At 40.5% G+C, this 27,440-nt stretch overlaps 1 protein-coding gene across 1 annotated transcript in view; it reads right to left on the bottom strand.

Annotated features, from left to right (window-relative positions):
- Positions 1–4,736: 4,736 nt before the first annotated feature.
- The window catches only part of SEMA3E (semaphorin 3E), a 154,683-nt gene continuing 131,979 nt past the window's right edge, over positions 4,737–27,440 (bottom strand). Inside the window, exons 13-17 of the mRNA XM_072866597.1 lie at positions 27,301–27,342; positions 24,049–24,215; positions 17,944–18,011; positions 16,281–16,420; positions 4,737–5,189 (exon numbers count right to left, since the gene is read on the bottom strand). Of these exons, the coding sequence (XP_072722698.1) occupies positions 4,737–5,189; positions 16,281–16,420; positions 17,944–18,011; positions 24,049–24,215; positions 27,301–27,342 (870 nt within the window). The remainder of the gene's footprint in view (positions 5,190–16,280; positions 16,421–17,943; positions 18,012–24,048; positions 24,216–27,300; positions 27,343–27,440) is intronic.

Genomic DNA, 27,440 nt, shown 5'->3' with positions numbered 1-27,440 from the left:
TGATAATTGACATTATTACGTGCCTTCACAGACGTGCTTGAAATCCATGTTGAGGGCACTGGGTGAGTGTGATTCTTCAGAGTGGGAAAAAAATCATCATGGGCTATATGTGTGATTTTGTTGGATATGCTGAATTTCAAACTGACTAGAGATACTCTGAGAGTTCATAATTTATATATAAACGCACCCACATTAAATATAATCCTAGACTGTACTTCTTCAAACGCGGCTTTTTAAAGATATGCAAAAACACTCTCAAAGGCATGAAATTGTGCAGCTGAATTAACTGACGTTGCAAGTAAAGAGTTGTTCTGTTTCAATGGAGTTTTCTGGGTGTTGCAATTAGGGAAGTCTACTGAAACAAGTTATTCACAATGACTCTTTAGCCCACAGATGTTCTGAAACAAGATCTGTGACTCACCAAACCATTCATAGATCCAGGCTTCTCCTCCTGCAATTAAATCTGGTCTTTCTAGAGATGGATAAGAATCTCAGGGAATCTATGAATTGGGCAACTAAGGCTCCTGTGCTCCAACTACGTTCAACTATGCTCAGTCCTGCAGCTCTTGCTTCAGCAAATTATGAGCACATGTGTGCAAAGGCTTAACAATATATTTCCTGGTTCAACATTACATGACAGTCATGTCCCAAAGGGGCAAAGTTGTTTTGCGAAATGGGATTACGGTGGTGGATTAGGTTGATGTTTGGTAAATTTGTTCAGAAATGTGTGCATCACTGTAAAACGTTGATTAACTCATAGCGACTAGTAGCTTTACCTGACATTGCTAGCTCTGCCATTTTTCTGTTTATAATGCTTGTCACATAACTTATTTCCTCAAAAAATTAAAATTAAAAAAATCACTCATTACTAGTGGAGAAAGTAAATATCACCCCAAGGAAAGACTTGTCAATCATGGCTTCATTTACGATAAATATTCGTGTTAACTGGACATGAATTCTCCTTTAAAAGCAGGAATTTGGTGAACTGAACAGGATTCCAGGGCTGATAGGAACTGCAGACATCCTGCTAGGTTACAGATGTAGAAAAGCTCACTTTCAGTGCCTCTTATCTGGACAGTGCAGCTTTCAGAGGCATTTGTGCCTTCTGGACCCAGAGACATAAAGTTGCATAAATAACTCCAGCTTCACTGCTCCAAGGTAGACTAAGGAGATTAATGGACTTTGTAAAAGAGAATCTGACTGACTGTTTTTTTGGGGGAAAATGAAATGTATTTTTTCCCCAAAATTAAAAGAAAATAAAAGAAGAGAAACTCTATAACTGTGTTAGTTATGTTAATTCAAGCACTTCTTCAAAAGTGACTGTTACCTCTGCTATTCAGGCACCTGAATGTGGGGCAATTATTTTTCTCTCTTGCCTACATAAGGAGATCTGTTTTATGTTACAGAAAGACTGTGTAGACCCTAAAAGCCTATTTTGAGATATACAAGCTAGGAATTTCACAGCAGGCTAGCACTCTCCTGTCTTGATGTCCCAGCAGAGTCTGAGACCACAGTAGTTTGTACAAGGTGACAATAATCTCATTGACAAGAAATGAGCAAGAGTAAAGAAAAATAAGTGTTTAGTCCAAGCGATCTGCCTTGTCCCTCGTCAGGCAGCAGGGCTTTATCCAAATTGTTGTTTCTCAGTGAATTTCTATCAATTATAATCTTCTGGGTTTAAGTGACCATGTTCTACTCTCAAAATCCATTCATGCAGGATGCTGGTCTAATCATAGCTTTCCCAACTCTACCTGACATTAACAAATTAAATCAATTCATTACCCTGTGCCACAGTTTCCCACCTAGCAACCATATACTAACATCCCTCTGTCCTGATCTGAGATCTGCTCATAAAATGCATGGTAAAGGGCATCTGTAAATAACAACGTGTGACTAGTGATCTGCACATAATCATATTGTCTTGTGAAAATAAATTATGATAAATAATACAGATTATTTCAGCCAAATATGGTTCTTAATTATATTTATAATTTGACCACTTCATGCACATACAAAATACATCAAACTCATAATGAAAAGCAGACCATGCGCCCCAAATATACAAAGAAGCATTTTAAATAACATTGTCTGTGTACGAGCACATTTGTGCGTATCCTTCCAAAATACATTGTCACTCTTTCTCTTCTTCCATAGATGTCATAGTACTCTTTGAACAAGACCTTGTAGTTCTGAATTCTCACAGGCACTGCAGCCATGAAAGTTGTAAGGTGTGAGCTAGAAATTTAAATTTTAAAAGGTAAATAAAAAGTTAATGTAATTCTCCACATGTAACCACTAAAGGGATGGGGAGCTAAAGATACACACTCTCGTATTAAATCAGGAATCCTGATTTGCATATCACATGATTTCCACCTGAAATCTCAGAGTAAGACACAAAGTTATATTTGTTCCATCAGGCTGAGATGCTGTTATTCCTTTCTAACAGTCCATCAATGGTACATTTGGCACTAGATACTAGCAAATGAATAAGAAAAAAATAAAATATAACTCCCATTACTGTTGAAAAGAAGTGGACTCCATAATTCATCAGAAAAGGATTTCAGTGGTGTTTTAACAGTTTTCCATCAAGGATGCCAGTGAGGATTGTATAGGGGATTAAGTATAAGTCAGGGATGCTTGTTCTGTGTATGTTCTCTCTGCCACAGCCTTCAGTGCTAGCACTTTCCATATAACTGTAAACAAACAGAGGATCCTAACTGCAACTAAGTTCCATTAAACTGCCACAGAAAAGTGAGTTTATCCAGCCTTCTGTATCAGATCAAAGTTAGCAACTGCGTGAATTCATGCAAGGTTGTGCACGGTGTCCGGTCCCATCTCTTAGACAGGCATTCTAGCTAAACGAAGTGCAAACCCTCAGATAAATTGGTTTCCTTAACACAACTGGCTGATGGAAAGATTTTTCTGCTGCTATACTGACCCAAGGTGAAACCCTGTTTTCCTCATAGTCCAGTTGCTGACAGCGTGCCCACGTGCTCCTTCCAAACACCGGGATAGTGTCTGTTCCCAGAGGAGCACAGCAAAGCTCGCTGGTCCTGCCAGCAACTGCGAGATCCTCGCACACACAGCCTATTTGGAAAACACGGGGTTAGCATTGATTGCTGCGTTTGTTAACACAGCAAACCTATCAAATCTCTGTTATCCAGGCTGTTAATTCCCACTAAGTCTAAATTCTGTTTCCTGATCAGAAGTTCAAGCTCAACATGAACCTCTTTGTGGCTGATGAATCTCTTTTATATTTTCTTGGTGGCATCAAAATCTGTATCAGCTTGGCTATTTCCCCTATTGACATCATGTTCTCATTTGAGGAGTTAACTCATTTGTGACTCATTTGTGTTTATAACTTCCCTATCTTTTTTTTTTAATTTCCAATTTAAAAAAAAAATCCAACTCGTAATATCAGATTTCTCAAGTAGTGAAATGCTAGTTTTTCTTCATTTTCTGCATCTGGGGTTTCTTGTACTTAAAGAAAGATATTTTTTCTTTTTTTTTTAAGTAAGTCTTGAAAGACCTAGATTGTAAGTGACTTAGTTCTTTGATCTCCTCTCCTGGTATCACTCACAAGAGCAGCAAACCAGCCCTTTTGACCAGGGATCACATATCAGGAAAAGATTTACTTGGAGCAGACCCTGAAACTACAGAAACACAGTGCATAATGCTGTTCTTGTTTTTAATCTACCTCCTAACTTTTTATGACTTCATTTTACCCCAAAAGCACGTTAACAACATAAAGTATTACTTACTTTAAATGCTGTATTTCCAGCATAAATTACTTCCAAGACTGCCTTCTAAATCTGTGGATTTAGCACATGGAGACTAGAAGTGTGTGCTGAAAATAAACCAGCTGTGGATCTGGGTAATACTTCTTCGCTATACCCATTTCTTAAGAAAATAGATGATAATATCGGCTTTTCCTTTGTTTTGCCACAAGAGGGCACTCCCTTAATTCGTGTCATTACTAAGGCAATGTCCGTTACTAGAGACGAGATAGACTCGTTTTCTATCTATCTAAACCGTTATTCCAACTTTTATATAGATGAGTTGAAAAATTTCATTCTGTTTGTGTTCTCAGCATGCATTTGACTTACATCAAATTACTAGGCAATATTATTTAGCTGTGAGAGCACACTGCGCTTCATAAATGACTGATAAGACAAAAAAATGGTGGGAAGTAAATAGGATTTCCCTTCATTATCTTTAGAAATAGCAGTACACTGTATTAATACAACTCATTGTTCTCAGTGATAAACTCAGGTCACAATCAAAAGGAAAGATCTTAAGACGTGCCGCTTTCAGAAGCATGAGAAATTTGTGAAACGAAGAAAAGATATGTGTTATATTTTTCATCCGCTTGTGAACGCTTAGCTATTTGAATTTGCTTAAATATGCCATCATATGCAACAATATACAGCGCAAGCATGGTCCACACAGGAAACTGATTCAAGCACTCAAAGTCTGAAGATTGTCACGACCTCCCTAATGCAAAACTTTGATTGCATTGACCTACTTAGAATCAGATAGTTAAGAAGATTTTGTTTAAAATGCTTCTAAACAGTCATCATGAGTGTACAGTATAACTTACCATAACATTTTTGTTTTCAGTCCCGATATTTTATATATATAAACCTGTGTCATTTACCAAAACCAAGACTGATTTCTCCCTCTCACTTAAGTCCAAATAAAATTTCGTCCAGAAACAGTAGATGGATTTTTGTCCATCAAGAGTCAGCTATGTTCCTGGGCAACCGGTAATGCTCTGGCCTGATCCTTGCCTTCTTCTCCTGAGGGTTGGCATATTTCCACTTGGATGGAGACATTTTCAGCTTTTTTCTCTTCTTATCTGTACACCACACTTTTTCACAGTATTCCTCCACCCTCTGGAAGTTGCTGTAACCTATTAGTTGAAGAAATTCTTTGTACCATGGCTTTGATGCCTGAGGTATACTGCTCTGCATTGGGCATGGCATTTTGTGAGGTATCTCCTCCTCATAGTCTTTATTGAACATTTCATCTACACGTTCTTCCTCAACTATTTCCAGGGTGATTTTCCTAACAGTGTGAACAATGCTGTGTTCCACTGTCTGACAAAAATAGGTCCCTGCATCCAGCCGATGCAGCTTCAGGAATAAAAGGCCAAGGTCCATTTTGATTATTCTATCATCTGTCTTCACCTAAAAAACAAATTAACACAGTTATAGAGCACAGGCCTTTACTATTACATTAACTCAGTGCAATAACTTCTGAAATTTACTTTCATGAATATAATATTACATTTCGAGAGGAAGATTAGGGATCCACAATCCTTTAATTCACAGTTTTTAAGTAATGAAAGTATTTACTTGAGGTAAAGAAGTTGAACTGTGAAAGGAAAGCAATCTAGAGAATCTGGCGAGCATGGTAGAACAGATACTGGAGCAGACAGTTTCCTGTTTTCCCAGCATGGGTTAGTCACTTGTGGCTAAATCACAGAGGGAAATAAGGTTGAAACATGCAAATAGACTACTGGATGGAAAACAAATGGGCATTTGCCAGATGACCTACAATAATTGTCCCTGTGAATGCTCTTATACATTGACAAATGTTTTTGAGGCAACACTCACAGATATTTTTATATCTAACTGCAGGACCATTGCGATCTTAAAGCCTCAGTTCTGAGTTTGGTGTTTGAGTTCCCCCTACAGCTCCTTGTGACGGTGTGCTTCCCCTGCCCCCGACCTTTATCTCCTGTAACCCTGCTTAGGTGATAACCACCAGCGGTGATTGTAATGGATGCATCTGGTCACGATGGCTGCATCAGCTCAAAGTGAATTCAGGAGACAGATAACAACACAATAGCCTAGGGCTATTGTGCAATGCGCCCACCGAAGAAATTAAAACCTGTGGTCGGCATGCAAATATGACTATGGGTCAATCATCTTATCCCCATAAATAGTGAGCAGCCCGAGAGCCCTTTGAGCTCTCCTGCACGGCAGCGGGCTGCACGCCAGGATCTCCCCTTGAGCAGGGACGCCTCTCAAGGTTACTCCTCGAGGTTGAGAGATTCCTTGCCGCAACAGATCCTCGGTAAGTGACTAATAGCATGCTAAACTTTGAAATCTTAGCTAAGTGATATAAAGGATTGATTGTGCATATATAATCCTTTAGATATAAACCGTTGACCAAGTCTGGGACTAGGACTGGATCTAGCCGCACCTAGACTCCTCTCTGAGACGGAGTTTAGAAAGCAAGGGGATCCTTCCGAACCTCATGACTCAACGGGAGGGTCTCCCTGACAGTTTTGTCTGACCCTGTCCTCTATGCAGTAAATAATCAAGTGTGCCTCGCCATCGAATCTTGTTAAAACACTGTCGCATTGAACTTTGTTAACTCCCTATTCTGTATCAATAAACTATATTTTTACTTCTCTCTTACGAGTGAAGCGCACGCTCCTCCATCCGCGACAAATTGGCGTAGTCGGCAGGATGGCAAGTAGTATCACTGATTATTTACGGAGGCATGGAGTGAATCAGTCCCAAATTCTCAGCAGAATGGACTCGTGACAATTGGCATAATTGGGAAGCCATTGAAGAACACCTAAAAGTAACTAGAGGCCACACAAAAAGATGGAAAAGGAAAGGAATTATCTGCAAGATGCTAGGTGCCTGTTTAGAAGCTGCACATCAGGAAAGAGACAACAGAAATAAAAAGGAGCAGGACCTAGAGAAGGAAATAGAAAGTAGAAAGGCAACTGAGTTGTTACTATCTTTTAAAATTGAACAACTCCAGAAACAGTTACAGGAGGAAAAGGAAAAAAGACAAAAGTTGGGAGAAAAGGTCGAGATGATGCTTATACAGGCTCCCCGCCCCCCCGACATCGTACAGATTAGGAAACTAATAGTATCCCCTGAAGACTGGGATGGAGACATCTGGGGTGATCCCGATGATAGCGAGCCAGAAGATGACGACCCTTTGTTCCCCACAAATCCTCCTGAGTATGAAGCCAGACCCATTGTTAAAACAGAAAGAACTGTGGGTCCTCGGGGTGGTCATCCGCGACATACTACGCGAACCATCCCCTGGGATCCGTTGCAATTGACAAATTTGCAAGAGATATAGCAGAAAACCAGGTGAAACTGAAACGGAATACTTGTGGCAGTATGCCTCAGTGGCGGTGACCGAATAATGTTGACTGAGGATGAAGCAAGTGGCTATTGGGGTCCGGGATTTTTCTTAAATTTAGGACCTGACCCGACAAATACACCTCATTCTATCACCAGCCGAGTAGCTTATTGGGCTGGAGGAATAGACAGCATGGAGCGAGGTGAACCTTCCATAATTCCCATTCAATCTTTAAGTGAGCTCTCTACAGCCATCACAAAAGCCGCCTGTATACAAGCCATGCACAAACGAGGGTCCCATGATGTCCCACTGTCTGCTACAGTAGATTTCGCAATGTTAAAACCACTGATTAGAGGAGCCCCGGCAATTCTTAAATCCCATTTAGTTGCAAAACGAGATGAGATCAAGAAAGACACAGAGCACAATGAGGGACTAGGTGAGAACGCTCAAAATGCCCACAAGCAGCTCCCTACCTGGGCAGAACTGATGCACGGCATTGTGAACTACAGCCGTGAGATGGGCTGGGACGATGCACCAGCTGAAAACAAAACCTGAAGCCCCGGGAGGAGATCACAAAGTAAGACCCATAAAACGGGGAACAGAAACTAGATCGAAGGGAAACAAATTTAAAAACCCCCAAACGGAATCTCAAGAACAGAGGAATGAGTTGTGGAGGAATGCATTAGCTTTAGGCATTCCCAGAGCTGCAATTCAAGGTCAGCCTACTGGCATAATTTTGAGTCTAATTGAAGCATTTCAAAAACGAGATAACGGTGAAAGGAAGGAGCGTATCTCAACTCCTCTGCGCCACACCCCAGAAGGAGACAACCCCTTCCTCCCCCTTAGGGAGGAATTGCAGGGCATGAAGTCAAAAAACGAGTAGTGTCCGGAAGGCAATTGGGCCTGCCTGTCCGGAAAGTGGAGGCTTATCAGTGGATAAGTGATAACGGCCCATACATTTTAATTCCAGTTGGTCCTCAAAGACAATTGGTAAAGTTTTTAATAGATACGGGAGCACAAATTTCACTATTAACACAACAAGATGCCGAGAAGCTGGGTGTACAACCCAGACGGCAAAGAGTTAAAATTACTGGTGTGAACGGAGCGAGTGTTCAGTGCCAAACTGCCAAGGTCAATTTATGGCTCCCGGGCGAGAAGCGCATGTCAAGTACTCGCTTTGCAATTAAAGCTCACCATGAAAATATTTTAGGTTTCGATGTTTTAAACGGACGAACCTGGCGCCTGCCGAACGGCAGCGTGTGGTCCTTCGGCTCGAACATCGATCCCAACCCCAGCAGAAGCCGGGAGGCTGCAGTGCGGGCACTGCGCGCAGCCCCTGCGCTCCCCGAGTCAAAAATCACTAACGTACCGCAATACCCCATGTCTGCTGCGGCACGAAATGGAATTTCTGAAGTCATAGCTGATTTGGAGAAACGACAAATTATCTCCAGAGCACTCCCCATATAACTCACCTGTCTGGCCCGTCCGGAAACCCAGACGGGAGGTGGCGTTAACAGTCGATTATCGGCGCCTGAACGCCAGTACAGCCCCGCTCACAGCTGCTGTGCCAAACATTGCCAACTTAACAGCTACTTTGCAAGCAGCTGCACACACCCGTGGATGGCAGCCCTAGATGTAAAAGATATGTTCTTTATGGTTCCCTTAAAGGAGGAGGATAAAGAGAAGTTTGCTTTCACTTGGGAGGGAATACAATACACCTTTAACAGACTCCCACAGGGGTATAAACATTCACCCACGATTGCTCATGCTGCGCTTGCTCAACTTTACAGACAGTCTTACGCCCCAAGAAGTGAAACTGTACCAATATATAGATGATATTCTGATTGGAGGAACTTCCCCTGAAAAGGTTGGGGAAGCGGCAGCAGCAGTATGGCAAGCACTAAATAAAGCAGAAATTGAGATTCCACCTGGAAAATGTCAGGGACCAAGTAAAGAAGTAAAATTTTTAGGTACTTGGTGGATAGCAGGCAGTGCAGTGATTCCTCCAGATACCTTAAGAAAAATTGAAGAGCTGCAAATGCCCCAATCAAGGAAGGAGTTACAACAATTAATGGGAACTTTAGGATATTGGAGGAAACATGTGCCTGGATTTTCTATCATTTCCCGTCCCTTATACTCACTCTTAAGGAAAGGCAAACCCTGGGAGTGGAAATTAGAACATAAAGAGGCAGTCAAAACTCTAACTGAAGAGTTAAAAACATATCAGTCACTGGGACCAGTGCACCCCATAACCCTATTATAGCTGAATGGGGTTTCGCCGAACATGCTACTTACTGTAACCTGTTCCAAATTGAACCCGATGGGCCAAAAAGACCTTTATTGTTTAGCTCAACTGCATTTAAAGAAACAGAACAACGATACTCTGAATGGGAAAAGGGACTTTTATCTTTAGTCCGAGCAGTTAAACAAGTTGAGAAAATACATCAGGGACAACCTGTGCAAACTAGAGGACCATTTAATTTACTAGAAGCAATCCTAAAGGGGACTGCTCCCCCAGAAGGAGTTGCACAAAAACCCACTGTCCGAAAATGGTATGCCTACCTAACAGGAGTTGCAGAAAATATGCAACTAACTGAAGGACACACTAAGCTTTCCAAATTGCAGATGCCCATAAACACAGACCCTTTAGCTTTACAACAACCTTTTAAACCTTCACCCATTCTGGATGCACCACCCCTCACTGAGGGTACACCAACAGAAAACATTTGGTTTACAGATGCTTCAGCAAAAAGGGTAAATGGTAGAGAAATGGCAATATAAGGCTGTTGCATTAGACATTACCACCGGCAAACAAGTAGTAGAAGAAGGTGAAGGCAGTGCACAAGTAGGAGAAATAAGAGCAGTTGTTTTGGCAGCACAGAATGGAGCAAAAATCATATATGTAGAACTCCTATGCTGTGTGGGCCGGTGCCACACAGTGGCTCTGTCAATAGGAAACCTTGAATTGGGAAGTAAATAGATCCCCAGTTTGGAGAAACAAAGATTGGCAATTATTACTAGATATAGCCAGGAAAACACCTTTCAAGATGGGATGGGTAAAAGCTCATGCTAAAGATAATCAACCAGCCACAAAGTGGAATCAAAGGTAGATGAGCTAACTAAAATTAGGAAAATCACCTTAAATCCTGAGTGGTATCGACTGGGAGAATGGTTACATCAAAACCTAGGCCACACAGGTAAAGAAGCACTTTACTTTGCTGCACAGAGTAAAGGCTGGCCTATAAATAGAAAAACTTGTGAAACTATTCTTACAGAATGTCCTCAGTGTAGACTGAAATTACAAGCAGATCATCCTGCTAAAGCACCACCTTTACATATTAATGAAGGCAAAACTTTATGGTCTACATGGCAAATTGATTATATCGGACCATTCAAATCCTCTGCAGGATATCGATACATCCTTACAGGAGTGGAAGTAGTCTCCGGCTTGCTTATGGCGACTAAATGTCGGAAAGCCGATGGGCGAAATACAGTGCGAGGGCTATCATTTTGGTTCTCAAATCTACCTACTCCTGATGTTATCCAGAGTGATAATGGCTCACACTTTTCTTGTAAGGAAGTGCAAAATTGGGCAAAACAAGAGGGAATTAGATGGGTTTTCCACACCCCATACTACCCTCAATCAAATGGGATGGTAGAAAGAGCTAATGGCTTGTTGAAAGGAGTCTCAAACCACAGGAAGCTCCAATGGGATACGAGACTTCCCAAAGTACTCCATCAATTAAACAATCGGTATGGGCCTACTGGAAGCCCTGTAAGCCGAGGCATTCTTTTAAAAACTGAGCTTAGCGCTCCACCTACTAGGAAAAGAGAATATCCAATGACATTACAGCCAGGACAGCCTGTGATGGTCAATTTACCATCTATCGGTACTGTGCCTATGACTTTAACTAAACCTCGTGGCCCACTTGCCTGAGAAGCTACTGATAGCAGTGGTGCAAAACACAGAATTAGTTCACGATGGATTTTTCCTTCTTCTTAATGGGGTAACCTGTTCGGACTCTCCCCACCGAAACAAGTCTCTATTTTCTCTTACAGCACCCCACAAGATGGCAGATGGAAATGCTGTGTTCATGTTACTATTCCAAACCCTAACAATGCTGCTCTTCTTAGCATGTGGTCAAAGAACCCTAGAATGGCCATGGTCCCAAGCTCGTGTTAAGTACACTGGAAGTATGGGAATACACTCTAGTAAGGGGGATTTAAAGCTTTCCACCGTGGTCATGCACGGAACTGAAACATACTTAGAAAATGAATGGAGCTGGGATAAAGATGAAGCTGATGATAAAGTTCCCCAGCTCCGAGGAACAGCAGGGAAAGAAATTAAAATAGGATGCCGGATGATCAATGGGTCTACCCATGAGAGAGCATCTCAGATTTCTGTGTACAACATTACATCAAGGCCAATAGCCAAAGATACGAAACTTTGCGCCTTTGAAAAACTGGACTGTTGGTACAATTTTACCTTAGTACAACCTGTTTTTGTAGTCTGCCTCTGGGCTCACCATCGTGTGGGATTATCCTTTAAATTTAAAATAGACATTATTAAGCCTAGCACAACATCCGCCCTGACTGTAAAGGATGAGACAATTCTATCCCCACAGGTTTCTGAAGTTGGACCATATGTGATCAAAAATACAGGCCAACAACAAGTGTTATTTAATCCATCATGGTCTCTTAAACGAGCAGAACTACTGATGCAAATTAATATCTCTGCAATCAAACCGACCTGTTCACCATTCCTAGGTACGTCCTATGCAGGATGGTTAGCATGGTTACATGGGCGAACCCTCACCTCTCCAAGACGAACAAGGAGAGATGTGACCGGTATCATAGGGACAGGATTGGGAGTCTTAAATAGTATCGATGCTAAAGTACTCGTGAACAAACTGAGCACAACAACAAGTGATTTAAACAAATTAGAACACCCATTGCGGTCTTCTCTATTAGCATTGGGAACTAACCAATGGCTCTTATCTGATATATTACCTCAGTGGAAAAGAATTAATGAAAGGGACCACCAACTGATTGTGGATGCACTTGGTGTAGCCCAAACCAATGGTTCTCTAGCTCTTAGTTGTATCCAAGCTCAACTGTGGATGCAATCTATGGTAGCAGCAATTATAAGAGAAGGTGAAGAGGGCACCTTACCCACTGAAATTCGAAAGGTAATTTGGGATAATGCAACTAAATTTGAGAAAGAATTCCAGTCCTGGTGGTATTTAGTCAATTTCATTTATGACCCCATTAGCAATAAGGCCACAGCTTTTGTCTTAACAATACACAATGCTTTGGTATACACCATATACCCAATCATTGTGTTGGGATTAAATCACAATGGAACTGTACTCTATCCATTAGAACATAGAGTATGGGCCCACCAAAAATGGAAACAAATGGCAAACTGTTGATGTTAATGCATCGTTGTACAGGAACAACAAGGATTTATTTGTAGAGTAACACCCTCAAAGCCCAAGACATCTGTCTTGACACTGAACAAAATGTTTGTCATATCTGATGAAGCCCCTGAAACTGTACTTGTATGTGTTTGTATGAGAACCCTTTGTGATTTTATATTTGTAGATAACATTACTGTAGATACAAGCAATCGCTCAAATATTTGTGTTTGTAACTTTACAAAAATTGTGGGATGTGACTTCAATTATTCAGCTCCTGTTACGTCTTATCAATTGTTACAATCTAACTATACATTGAGTCGAGATTTATTGCCTACCCCCATTGGAATGAATCTTACATTGGTGAAGAAACTACTACAACCACGATGACCTGTGTCAACTGCTAGAACATACGAAACAATTGGACACAAAACTCTGATCACCGTTCATCATGATGCAGAAGAGATACACCATGTCTTGGAAAGAGTAAAGAAGGATGGAGAACACCATTGGTGGGAGACTCTTCTTGGATGGTCACCGACAGCAACGAGTGTTTAATCTTATGCTTCACCCAGTTGTTATTTTACTAACTCTAACATTAGTGTGTCTATTGCTTATAATTATATATTGTATATAAAGGTTTGGCACATGATAAAACAAATAACCCAACTTCAACCACCCAAAACATACAAATTAACGCATAACAAATAGCAGTGCTTCACTGTCTACTTACTGTGGATCTATAAGTGCATAAATTATCAATATACTATTTATGGCACAGAGGCAAGAAGGTGACCCGTACCACCACTCTGTGAGAATAAGATGAATTGACTATAGTCACGGGGTGGAGTGTGACGGTGTGCTTCCCCTGCCCCGACCTTTATCTCCTGTAACCCTGCTTAGGTGATAACCACCAGCGGTGATTGTAATGGATGCATCTGGTCACGATGGCTGCATCAGCTCAAAGTGAATTCAGGGAGACAGATAACAACACAATAGCCTAGGGCTATTGTGCAATGCGCCCACCGAAGAAATTAAAACCTGTGGTCGGCATGCAAAATATGACTATGGGTCAATCATCTTATCCCCATAAATAGTGAGCAGCCCGAGAGCCCTTTGAGCTCTCCTGCACGGCAGCGGGCTGCACGCCAGCATCTCCCCTTGAGCAGGGACGCCTCTCAAGGTTACTCCTCGAGGTTGAGAGATTCCTTGCCGCAACAGATCCTCGGTAGTGACTAATAGCATGCTAAACTTTGAAATCTTAGCTAAGTGATATAAAGGATTGATTGTGCATATATAATCCTTTAGATATAAACCGTTGACCAAGTCTGGGACTAGGACTGGATCTAGCCGCACCTAGACTCCTCTCTGAGACGGAGTTTAGAAAGCAAGGGGATCCTTCCGAACCTCATGACTCAACGGGAGGGTCTCCCTGACAGTTTTGTCTGACCCTGTCCTCTATGCAGTAAATAATCAAGTGTGCCTCGCCATCGAATCTTGTTAAAACACTGTCGCATTGAACTTTGTTAACTCCCTATTCTGTATCAATAAACTATATTTTTACTTCTCTCTTACGAGTGAAGTGCACGCTCACTCCATCCGCGACACTCCTGAGAGCTAAGTTATTAACTACGATGCATTCACAGATGCTAGCAAGCAGGGAACACTGAGCTGTCTAATCCAGCCATCAGAAGTGCCCAGGAGAATGGAATCTCCATCTTTCTATTTAACAATAAGATGCTGAATATAAAGCAAAAGAGAAGTACTGGGTGATGAATGGCTTGAGAGCAGCCTTGCAGAGAAGGACCTGGGGATACTGGTGAATGGGAAATTGGAAATTAGCTGGCAATGTGCACTTGCAGCCCACAAAGCCAACTGCATCCTGGGCTGCATCACAAGAAGTGTGGCCAGCAGGTCGAGGGAGGTGATTCTGCCCCTCTACTCTGCTCTGGTGAGACCCTGCCTGCAGTACTGTGTCCAGCTTTGGAGTTCCCAGCACAGGAAAGACATGGACCTGTTGGAGCAGGTCCAGAGGAGGGCCACGAAAATGATCAGAGGGATGGAACACCTCTCCTATGAAGAAAGACTGAGAGAGTTGGGGTTGTTCAGCCTGGACAAGAGAAGGTTCCAAGGAGACCTTATTGCAGCCTTTCAATATATGAAGGGGGATAAGAAAGATGGAGAAAGACTTTTTACCAGGGCCTGTAGTGATAAGACAAGGGGCAATGGTTTTAAACTGAAAGAGGGTAGATTTAGATTGGATGTAAGGAAGAAATGTTTTACACTGAGGGTGGTAAGACACTGGCACAGGTTGCCCAAAGAACCTGTGGATGCCCCACCATTGGAAGTGCTCCAGATCAGGTTGGACAGGGCTTTGAGCCGCCTGGTCTAGTGAAAGATGTCCCTACCCATGGCAGGGGGGTTGGACTAGATGACCTTTGAAGGTCCCTTCCAACCCAAACCATTCTGTGATCCTATGACTATATTATTCTACTTCTCTCTGCTTGTAATTGTCTTTTTCTAATGACTATATAATTATTCATGAAAAATGGAATAACTTGCAAGGGGAAACATTAAACCAAATTCATCCTAGTAGTATAAAGACATACTGGAAAGTTAGAGTCTGTTCAAATTTACACTCCTGGTTCCAGTATCTGAGCTACTAGGTCTAATGGGATGTGCATATAGTAGAACAGCCTCCCCCCCCTCACAGTTCACTACCTTCTGTGAAAGACCTGATTAATAGTTCTATTGTAAGAATGATTATGCATAGATAGAGATCTTCCAGCTAAATACATGAAGAAATACCAGGTGTGAAATTCCATGCAGAGATTTGGGACTTGGACAAAACTTCAGGCAAAAATGTTCCTGAAGAGGGGATTTTAGACAATTTTAGACATTTAAAACAGACTGTGGCATCCTTGTTTATTTTTGTATTCAGTGATTTACTAGTCATTTTTTAGCTGACCAAATGAAGCTGTCTTGTTAAGCATGAGGTGATACCACTGGCTATAACTGCAACACCATCTAGTCTGACTTCAAAGGCAGCCTGCATCAACTAGCTGCCCGGTAGATCTCTTTATTATAAATGTCCACATTTACTATCAGATGAGTCCTACTCAAGAAATCTGCAGATGTCTATGGCTAAGCTGGGGTCTCATGTTCACAGTAGAGACTAGCTGCTAGGCGGTAAGGGAACCACCCTTGTCCTTCGGTGGTCTGAGGCTTTTCTCCCTATGTCCTTCCACATACTAAGGGGGGGTAGCTACACTGATGTATATCAGAGAAGTATCGAGGAATAAATATAGTAATGCTTATGAAGCAATTTCATAAGAAGGTAATATATGTAAAAGAGGCAGAAAATCCACCAACACCCCTTTTCAGAAGGTTCTGTAATGTAATGGGTGAGGCAGCAAGAATGAATAGATGTTAAGCTAGACTAACATTGGGAATAATATGTACATATTTCACCTCTGCAATAACATACCAAGAGAAGTGTTGGATTCTCTTTTGTTTCAAGATCTTAAATCAAGTTTCACTACATTTCTAACATCTGCATTCAAGATGCTGAATGCAAACACCAGATGAAATTCTCAAGTCTATTAATTCAAGAGAGCAGATGAACATTATGATTTTCCCTTACACCCATGTACATTTCAGCAACTGATGACAGGCCTTTCAGTGAAGATGTAATATTCCTAAGCATGGTCTCTTTTTGTTGAAAGGTTAGGCAATAAGAATATTTACCTCTTCCTTCTTAGCTTCATGTGCTCGCTGGACAAACCAGATTACTTTTGCTTGTAAGGTCCGAGGGATGCACTCCAGAAGGGTGCTGTTGTACTCTATTCCATAAACAAGTCGCTCCTCAGTCTTCTCCAGGACTTCACCTGGGAGGAAAAGAAATGTTTTAAAAATATGTGTTACTGCCAATGCTTGTTACACTCCATATTCAGGGTATATTTTACTTTAATTCAGATCCAACCAGATAGTGACTGAAAAGTAGTGTCTGGTGAAGGTCTGGCTTGCTAAGTGAATTTTCCCATCATCTCAGACTCTCACAGGATCTGGTCATAAGATAAATGGACCAAATTACGCCATGATTCAGCTAAGATAATACACAGAGAAACAGATCTCAGCCTTTCACACCGCTAATTGATTGTGCCTGGTTCTTATGAATAGTTCATCTATTTCATTTTCACTCAGTGAAACAGGAGGATTCAATACATGCTTAAATATAATAAGTAATTAAATATTTTTAGGGTCAAAATGAGAACACATAGTCTTTTGCAGAAAGAAACTCCTAAAAGCTATAAATACCTTAACCAATATAATACATATCCATGTTAGACACATGTAAAATTAATGTATATTTTCGGCCCAAGGGTGCTAATAAAAACAAGGTGAATGAAATTAATCAAACCTCAATTCTGCTTTTCCATCCAACAGAACATCTGGAGGAAGATAAATTAGATGTTACACTGGAGGAGACCAATTGCCTCATTAATGAAATAATCTTATTCCACAGTAGTGAGAATTATTCTTGAGACCAATCAGTTTTATCCTCTAAAAAATACAGGGTTTGATATCATTGTGATTTCTCTGTTGTATTTCAAACTTACTGTATAATTAATATTTCATATTGGAATATACTTTTCCAAAATCTACTATATCCTCCAATGGACTCCAATTTTAATGAAGCTTTCTCTGGTAAAATATCTATCTAATATTTAATATCTAAAATATCTTTCCTTTGACTATTTATCTAAAAGAACCTTTTATATTTGATTTTTTTCTTCTATAAATGTATTCGGTGTTGTTCTGCAAAATATTGAGGATGTCCAGGCAACTGTTTTCTGTCTGTTTTGCCATTCCCAATACCAATGTTTCAAACCATCACTTTCCAAGGTTTGGACAACAGCATTAGACACAGTAATCTACCTTTTTTTAGGAAAAATCTTGATAATGACCATAAATACACATTTGTGTTCTGACATGTCATTTTCCGAGTCTGTGCTAGGAAGGTCCTTCAATTCCCACTTCTGGATGAGTGTCCTGGCAGTATTTCATATTCATTTCAGGATGCAGCCCTGTTGTTTCTTATCCCTGTCCCATCCTTCCACTTGCATTTCTGTTGGAAGCCCTTGAGATGCATTAGCCACATCCCTGGTCTGAATGACAGGGCTGCAGGACTACATAAACGCTATGGGATGCACCTGGACTGCCATCGAAGCAAAGTCATTCTTGGATCTGGATGACATGGGCTCATCCCCATGGCTCTTATAACTTATTATAGGAATATGCCAGTAAAAAAACCTCAGGTGAAATCATGGTCTGGCTCATACTCTTGGCAAAGTCTGTGCTCTCTGCTCCAGGCATTTGCTAGCAATTAGTAAACGTGTGAGTAGATTACCAATGAACTGCTGGCCAAAGCACTGCTGCGCTGCATTTCCGTGTCGAACATCTTGTCTGCGGAAACGTCTAGAGGGGAAAAAATTGAATTGTTTGAGATAACATGTTTAGCTTACAGATTTTTAGGTTTATGATAAAGTGGCATTCACTAAAAACATAAGGAGCTAAATCTTGATTCCTAAAAATTTAGCATTGTTGTGAGAAATACTCATTTATGCATTGGTATTTTCTTTCTACTCAACCTATTGGGGATCACATGTCTGAAAAAAAGAAACACACTTCTCTGGGGAAGAGGCACAACCACGTGTCTAGTTTATATATAACTACACTGATGTTATAAATACTAAAACAAGATCTTCTGAACCAGCTGGGCAATGTTCAGTGCTAGGAAGAGTCAAAGGGACCTTTAGCCTGTCTTTGGGTTCTCTCTCTCTGGAAGCCAAGGAAGTTTTCCTTTTTTAGTTTAGAACAGTTTGCCATGTATGTGAATGGTAGTTCTTTCATCCTTCACTCTCATGTTATTTTTTTCACTTGGGAATCTCAAAGCGCAGAGCAAATACTTTATTTTATTACATCTGTGTAGCAGATAGTTGTTAAGCTCATTTTTCTCAATAGGGAAACAGACACATTAATGACTTGCCGATGCCTAGAAAGTGAGCTAGTGGCAGAACTGTGGTCAGGACCTGGGAGCCCTGGCTGCAACTTGAAATAATGCAATTGCTGTTGAGAGAAAAATTGTTGTGAGTTTTGGGCTTTGGGTTTTTTATATACATTTACAGAAAAATAATGAAAACCATAATTGTACAGTGCATTCCCAGAAGAATTGTACTTTTATATGGCAATTTTTTTTCTCTGACTGTCCTGATAAATAAAATTAAGATTGCTTACTAGGGAAATGAAAGAGCTTATTGGAATGTCATATCTTGCCAGATGTGGTATGTCCAACAACCTGGAATTTAGTTATACTAAGGATACCTTTCCTATATTTTCATAAAGAGTAATTCTACACAGTATTACCAATGCCATACATAACAGATTAACAGAAAGATGCAATGCAGCAAATCTTACACAGCAGATATGTGTACAGTATCTATCATCTATGATAGAAAGAAGCAAAGCCAAGCAGTTTTGTTATTCTTTGCATTTACTATTTAAATAATGCTTTTCTCCAGTGCTATGTGAACACAAAAGGCAGAATTTTTATTTGGCACAAATTGAATTCACTGAAACTATGTAGATTTACACTGTTTAAAGATCTTGCCCATGGACGTTACTCATCGTATTTCTAAACTGGCAGTAGAGAGTGATTATTTTCTGAGTTCTGTCACGCGTACGGACTTCTGATCCAGTGGTGCTGGTGGACCAAGAGGACAGCTTTAACCTTTACTGATATTCAGAGCAGAATCAATGTTTTGCCATTGTTGTTTCAGGGGAATCTGCAAATTCAGTGGGGACTGTGTTGGGCCTTTTAGGCAGAAGTGTTAAAAATACATGCATATTATTAAACAAAAACTGAGATTCTGAGATAGCAACAGGGCTTTATCATGCCCTGGGAGTTCTCATTGTAATGTATAGATGCTGCAGCCATGCTTACTGATAACTGCAAAGTGTCAGTGCTGAATAATGCTGCCACCAGCTTTCCATATCTGCGTATACAGATTATTCAGAAGAGACATTCTCTTGCACGAATATACATAAATACTATAGACATTAGCCTTGAAAAAAACAAACAAGAAAACCCCGCTGCTGTCAGGCCCAGCAGCCCTATCTAGCAGGAACAGGACAGTTAGCAGGCATGTACTATTTACTCTTCAGTCCCTGAAGATCATTGCAGAGCTAAAAAAATCCTAGTCCTGTAAGATAGGATATTTCTGCAGTTGTTAGAACCATTCAAGGAAAAGAAACATTTGTGTGATAGAATTTTACTGTTGTGAGTGTGAAGACTGGGGAAGATACATTTACCAATGCCTTCACTTGCTATTTTTTTGAAGAGAAGGAAAAAACAGGGAGAGGTGCTCAAAGAGAGGGAGATGCTGGAAGATAAACTTATTTCACAAATAATACTGACATAAGCCTGGTATTTGTTATTTTTTCTTAGTAATAATTTCATTCAGAATTACATGAATAATAGAGTACCAGACAATTTCTGAGATAAACTACTATAAGGAATAATTTTCAGTGACTAGCAAATGTACTGAATATATCTGGAAGAGTCTTTTGCAATCTATAACTTCATGAGTTTAGATTTCAGTCTGTAACTCTGCGCTTTCAGGAACTTAGTAAAAATGATCTGCAAGAAAGTGATCCAGTCGTCATCATCATCATCACCATCATCCTCATGTTTCTTTATTATTTCCCAGGGATAGATGAGGCAAAGTCGAAAAGTCTCAGGGACAAAAGGCATCGTTGCGATTTGCACAAGTGAACCAGTAGACTGAGTTTGGGTTTGCCGAACCAAATGTTACAGCAGGCAGACATTTGGGCCAGCACCGGGATTCGGCCGCAAGGCGATGGCAGCCCCCGCCCCGCCCCGCCCCGCCCCGCCCCGCGGCCCCTTCCTGTGGCGCCCCCTGGCGGGAGGCTGCCGTCAGTGCAGCTGCACCACCCCCCCTCCAGCCGGGGCACCCGCTGGCGGGCAGACGGCGAGGAGGGCCAGGAGGTTTGGGGGAAAAAAAACATAGATTTGGGAAAAAAACCCCATCTGTTCAGAGCTCCCTTGCTAACCATAAGAGATGAAGCATGTGTTTTTGTGTTTGCTGGTGGAGTGGGTGATGGAGAAAGAGGCCAGAGAGGGAGAGAAGGCAGGAGGGCGACTGTCAGCTTCTTAAAATTAGCTAAAGCATCACAGGTTACCAGACCTACCCTAGCTGAAAGACATTTTAAAATTACTTCAGCCCTTTTTCAGCCTGGATGGTGAGCTGGCACAGCAAAGAATCTCACTTGTATAATTTAGTGCTTGTTTAGATAAAAATGGAACCTGCTTAAATCAGATTGCAGAGGTAATAATGAACTAAAGAATTTCTTTAAGTCCTGGACCTCTCTGCTTTCTCAAGCGCACTTCATGGAAATTGACTGCCATATAATTCCCTTCTGGCATCTTAAGTATTTGCAGTATGCAGGAGCTGTACACCTGTAACTACCATGATATTGTAGTGAGCTGCACTGCCAGCATCAAGAAATGAGATTCTGGGCTCAGTTTTTATTTGTCCTTAATTAAATCCTATACCCAATTAATTTTCCAGGCTATGCATTTACAAGGAATTATAATATAGGCTTTCACAATTCAACAAATTAATACCAGCTGTTAAGCAGAGGCGTTTTTGTATTTATGGTGCAGTTCTCTCTATATCCTGTACATGCCTTAAGTTTACAGTTTTTCTGTTTCATGTTTCTCATGAAACATGTTTTGGAGGCATTAGGAGCTAAAGCAGAAAGCATTTGAATCAAAGTGGGGAGGACACATTGTACATCCCTGCTTCGGTTCAACTCTTCACCAGTAGGACCGGAATTAAGAAGAGAGCTCTTAGCAGTGCTCTTACTGCACTAGCAGGGCTGCTCTTGCAAGTCAAAAGCCCACCTAAATGTACTGTATGAGGGCCACATTTGAGCAGATAGTGGTAGTATTAAAGCCAGCTCAAGTGTGCTGTAATGTAAGGCACAGCTCTGTAAGTCCTGATGAAGTGAGGGCTGCCAGGAACAGGGGGGAACAAGTGCTATCCAATGCCCCTCATACTCACATTACTTGTACTACCCTGTACAGCTTGGGCAGAAACCTGGAGCCCTGAGACAACGCCAAATCAAGATGTGTATGCTCTGGGATGTAGCGTTAATTGTATCGGGAGCCCAGGGCAGCCATGGCAAGGTTATTGCCTGCTCAGGGTCACTTGGTATCAGAAAACTCCATGTTTTCTACTGAGACCTGCCTTTTCCAGCAGTGCTCTCCACCTGGTACCCAGTGGGAGGCACCTTAAAACAGCTTCCATACACATATCCTGAGTAGCTCTCCCTGCCTCTCCATGTACCACACAGTTAGTGTAAGCTCATAAGTTTAAAATGCTCTGAGCTTCAGCTATGAGCCAAAGTGAACAAAGCAAATGCCATCTGTCCGTCTCAACATTATTAGTTGTTGCTGGCTGTTCCCCAAACTCTTATATGTAAAACAAGTTTTGCAGACTTCAAGAACATTCAATTGAGTGCAAATCCCTTCTCCAACTGCTGCAGTGCTTATCTTAAGAGAAGGAAGGTGATAACAGCAGTATTTTCTTCTTTTAGAGACTGACCTGCTGAATGTTGGGGAGGTAAGGCACAGGAAGGTGCCTGGGGTGCTGCTCATATCACTCAACTCTGGATAAATGTGTGTGTCAGGGGACTTAAGGGCTGCTACTCTGGAAATTGTCTTAGGTGAGAAATATGCTAAAAATGTACAACAGAGTTCAGGACCAAGTGAGTTTCTCTTATCTTTTCTTAGACAATAAGTAGCCTGCAGAACAACGTAAATGCTGATACAGTCCTAGCATGCTGCTGGGAAATTTTTTAACCCCCCACCTTCCCCAAATGACTTTTACATCATTAGATGAGTAACTCATATGCTTTATAATTACGGTAATCCAATTTCTACTTATACTGTAGGAAATTGATCTCCCTGGCCCACTATATAGCTGCTCATCTTTCTTAATCTGGGGCCTGAAAATTTTAGCCAGGCTCTTTTCACATTGAGCAGACAACCAGAGCCCACTTCCTCCCTTAGGTCTGTTTTCAAGAGGCATGAGAAGACTATGCAATCCTGCTTGTAACCGTGGTGTAGATTTCCTACTTGGTTTAAGCTATGCCTTAGTGCAATAAGTCCAAGAGATTCTTAATTATCTTGAGTCATTGGCTGTATTTCTCACTTTTACATTTTAATGTGCCCTGCCCAAAAAGTCGGGTTACCCAATGCTTTCTCTGTTTATTATCTTTTAGATAAATCCAGAGAAAAGTCTGTTGTGCCTGACCATGGTCAGCAGTGCACTTGTTTGAGTGTATCCAGGTTCATGGAAATATAAGGTGTGCAGGACAAAAAACCAAAAACCCACACAAAAATCCTTCCTGTTTTTCCTTAAGAAACAATAATGTTTGGGATACTGTGACTTGGTTTTGACTGAACCATCTCCACTGGTTTTCAAAACTGTCTCCAGAAGTTACTCAATTAATTCTAATCCTTGCAGTCCATGTAGGTCTAATATATATAAGCATATATTTGAAGAAACAGTCAATGTAAAAAAGCCACAGAAAGGATTGAATTATACACTACCAAAGTTTTGCTGACTAAGGCTAGAAATTACTCTCTCTATTGGCAAAGCTGACTCAAAGTCTTGTGAAAAGGTCTGGATTAAAATATGCATGTTCTAGATGCTTGATCAAGTAGCTGTGTAGCTGAGTTGGAGAACCTGGGTTTGAGAGGGAAGGGAAGAGGACAGATATATGGGAAATTACTGCACAAAAGAGTGAAGGTCAAGAGCCATGAATAAGTGAATGGTGATAGAAAGGAGAAGTCCCCCCAAGGGAAGAATTAAGCACCCAAATTAGGTTCGTGCTTTGAAATGACCTCTAGAGTAACTTGTCTTTATAAATTCACTGAAGAAAGCCTAAGCCTAACCTTAGCTTTTGCAGATAGTCTGGTTTCATTTTGGCTGGTGAACGTATTTGACTATTAATACAGATTCTTCTTTGCTTCTTTTTGAAATTCTGTTGTATATGTCGTAGTAGTGTGATATATTTGCTTTATAATACTACCAAAATAGGTCTCTGATGTTGTAAAGAATCTTTCCTCTGCACACCAAAAGATGTATAAGGAAATTGAGGTTTGTTTAAAACTTACTGCAAATAATTACTAAGTGACTTTACTTCATTCATAAAAATATTCCTGGTACTGCAGCTTATGCCATCTTGTTAATTTGGGTCCTTTGCAATCCCCTAAGGTTGCACTAATAAATTAGCAGCTAACATATCTTCTTACTGCTCAGTTATTTTTATGAAGGGGAGATACAATGTACTTTGTGTTGCAGTAGGAACTCTGTAGTAGCAGCTATTTTGCAAAAAGGGTATCACAGAAAGCAGCAGTTCTCACCTCTTTGCCTGCATTCCTGTGGGATAGTATCGGGAGCAGGAGATCCCATCCCAAGCGCAGTACGGATCTCGAGCGAGGCAGCAGTCCGCACAGGCGGTGCCATACATGTCACACTGGTGGAACTTCACTTGCGCTATGACTGACTCGGATCCAACGTAGAGCTGTTGCTGGAAAAAAATACACCATGTACGATTAAATTCCTAGAACTTCCACTAAAACTTCTGTTACCAATGAAGTTATTAAAAAATGTAAGCTTTAGCGTTGCTTGCCAGTTGTGCATCCAGCCTGTGCCCTGAGGGAGGCAGAGTTACTCTGTAGGAAAATATCTGATTACAGACTAAACTGTCCTGCATGAGGACAGAGGAGAGAAAGAAGGTAAAACAAACACGTTTATTTTGGCATTTCCTCGCTTCTGAAGTTTCAGATTTGTAAGCTTTTTGTTTGAATAGGCAGGGTTTTAAGTTTCTTTTTCTTCCTCAAGATAGTTTCCAATACCTCCCTCTTTACACTTCTCTGGCACCTAACTGACCTGCGAAAAAAAACTTGACATGAAAGACTTTAAGCAAAGAAGTTCAAATTTGCAAAGGTTATAAGCAACCTCAATCTTAAAATGGGAGTTATCAAGTAAATTTAGCTCTTGATGTGGCTACTTACAATATAATCACATATACACATGCACAGTAGTACTATGATTTGTGTTATCCCTCAGTGCATAGGAGATAGAATTTTTTTCCTGGCACTGCGCAGTCTTTCCTTACAAATTAACAGGTCACAATCTACTTCTTTAATATTTATTTGTAGGGGTTTTGGTTTTTTTCAGCATTAGTGCTAAGACTGTTTGAATCTCGTGAGTTCACATACGTGTCCTTTTCAAATCAAGTGAAAGATGATCAGTCTGATTCATGAGTTGCTGGCATAATAAATTCAGAAGAGAATAGATTGAATTTACAGGGATTTGAGAAAAAATCTTGTTGCTGGTGAATGTAAATGGAGTGAACACAGAAATATGCAGTGTGCACTGCAATAGGAACTGCTTATGCATGGCTCACTTCCATGGTTTTACCAGTCAGAAAAAGGATTCCTAATGAACACTTAAGTTGTGCTTATCCTAATGGACAAATTTAGTCCCTAATTCCCACTCTTAGACCAAGCTTTCAAAATCTGATACTTTAAAATTCTTAAAGCTGGAAAATACAGGCAGCTCATTTAGTCTGGCTTGCCTATCACAAAACATGAAATTTAAAACTAGGAGAGGCTGGTAACATTAATGCTTGAAGACTTTTTCAGCTGAGGTAAACCAGGTGATAGTAGCAGGAACTCAATCTGCCAACTGGAATGAAGAAGAAACCAAGGATCCTTGTTTGAGGGGAATTCTTTCTTGTCTGCAAAGGCTGCAGTGTGATTGTCCCAGAAGACATGAACAACACTCAATGAGACATATGAGATGGGATTTTCTCTTTCATCTTTTAGCAGGGGTAAAGACTACTCTAAGTCTTGGTTCATCAGAGGAGGGCAAAAAGTATCTGATACCTAAAACTGAACATCAAAGAATAACATTCCTTCCCAGCCTTTGCAGATAACTAGCTCAGCCCTGAAACACGGTATTTTATTGTACCGCTGACTTAGTGAAGACTGGTTAGTGTTATAAGGATATGGAGACAAAGCTAGCAAGGAGGTCTCCACAGGTTCACAAACTCCAAGGTCAAAAGAGACCAGCTAAAATGCTCAAGCAGATAAACTATGTAACTTTTTTCACCTAAACTCAACTAAGTTATACTTCTGCTTACAGATCTCATTTTAAAGACAAAATGACTTGGTGCCAAACCTGTCCCTAACATGTATTGCAACATTTAATTGTCCTCAGTACAAGAAAACTGCATCCGATTTTTAAGTTTACCTACATTCAACAAGATGAAGTTGGTTATTTAATCTTGATATTAAATCTTCATATATAATCTTGCCATCAATGTTCGAGAATCCCTATACACATACACTAGGAAGTCACTTTGCTAGGTAAAATTTTATATCTGTTTATCCTGTTGTCTCTCAGTCTTTTCTCTGATATTTTGAAAAGCTGAAGCTACTTTTACTTCTCACAAGAAGGTTTATTCTTCAACTGCTAGATTGCTTTGGCAGCTTTTTTACATTTTTCTAGATACTTCTTGAATTAGTAGAGTTAGCAGCCCTCTTGAGAGCTGGATGTAGTGGAGGAAGACTACTTCACTTTTATACAGTATCTCCTTTTTACTCTTCCAACATAACCGTTTTACCATGACATTTCATTGAGAGCTAAAGGTAAGGCAAATGTCTGAAATGACACCAAAGTCTTTCTCCAAATAATTACTTAGGCGCAGTGCTAGACAATCCAGAGCTGCTTTTCACATGGAAAAAAATTAGATTGATCCAGGAAATAATTCAGAAATCTTACACCTAAGATCCTCCTCTGAATCACCATCAGAGGAGTTTGTCTTTCTACATTACCTACAGAAAGAATGCGAGTTGACTGGACACCAAGACTAAAATGATCTTTTGGGGCACACTCACACCTCCTAGTAATGCAATTTTCATTCTTTGTTGCTTGTGTTTCATTATGTTTATGTGCACCTACATCGCATCAGATGTTTAAGATCTATTAAGATATAACTATCCTGGGATGTTTATAATGGATCCATCCTGAGATGATATGATGATATGGTACAGATATCTATTATATGGTACAGATGAGAATCTACCTACAAGAGTAATAAATTGGGTGTATATATAAGCAGAAACTAGCAGAAACTCAAAAGGGAGTCAGATCCAAACAGCCCTGCCTTTCATGGGCATCTGAATATGTGAGAGAGCCAGCAAGGCTGTTTTTGCACTGATATCCCCATGGGGCTGAAGTCTGTCTGCATTTATCAGCGAGGAACTTTTCTGTGAGTTGCCATATCCACCAAGCTAATCCATACTGTGATTACTATGCCAGTAACTCACGAAACAGATTGGTTTTTACTTCCTTTGATATGAATGATAGTGTGAACTAAGGAGTTTTAACATTAGAATTGAAAAACATAAAAACTGCATAAAGGAACAGAGAATATAACCATAAGTTTATATTACAAAAGGATTACGTGTATCAGACCAGATCTCATTATAGATGATGTACATCCATCTGTCTATCTATCTATGTATCTATCTATCTCTACACAGTTGATAGCTTTGTTATGTTTGAGTGACAATCTTCACATTTCAAACTTGTCAAATACTTACCCTTTTTGAAGAGATTTCCATAGAAATAATAGGAACCGGCACCTAAAAAATAGGAAATATTTCCTTGCTTAGAAAAAAGAATATCCTTCTGCTATGACAATAAATTAGGTAAAATGGTATTGATGTTTACTTATTATATT

This window comes from Ciconia boyciana, chromosome 1 (genome assembly GCF_034638445.1).
Source record: "Ciconia boyciana chromosome 1, ASM3463844v1, whole genome shotgun sequence".
NCBI lineage: Eukaryota > Metazoa > Chordata > Aves > Ciconiiformes > Ciconiidae > Ciconia > Ciconia boyciana.
Note: the sequence above shows the minus strand (reverse complement) of the source record. Positions and strands in the feature narration are given on the sequence as shown.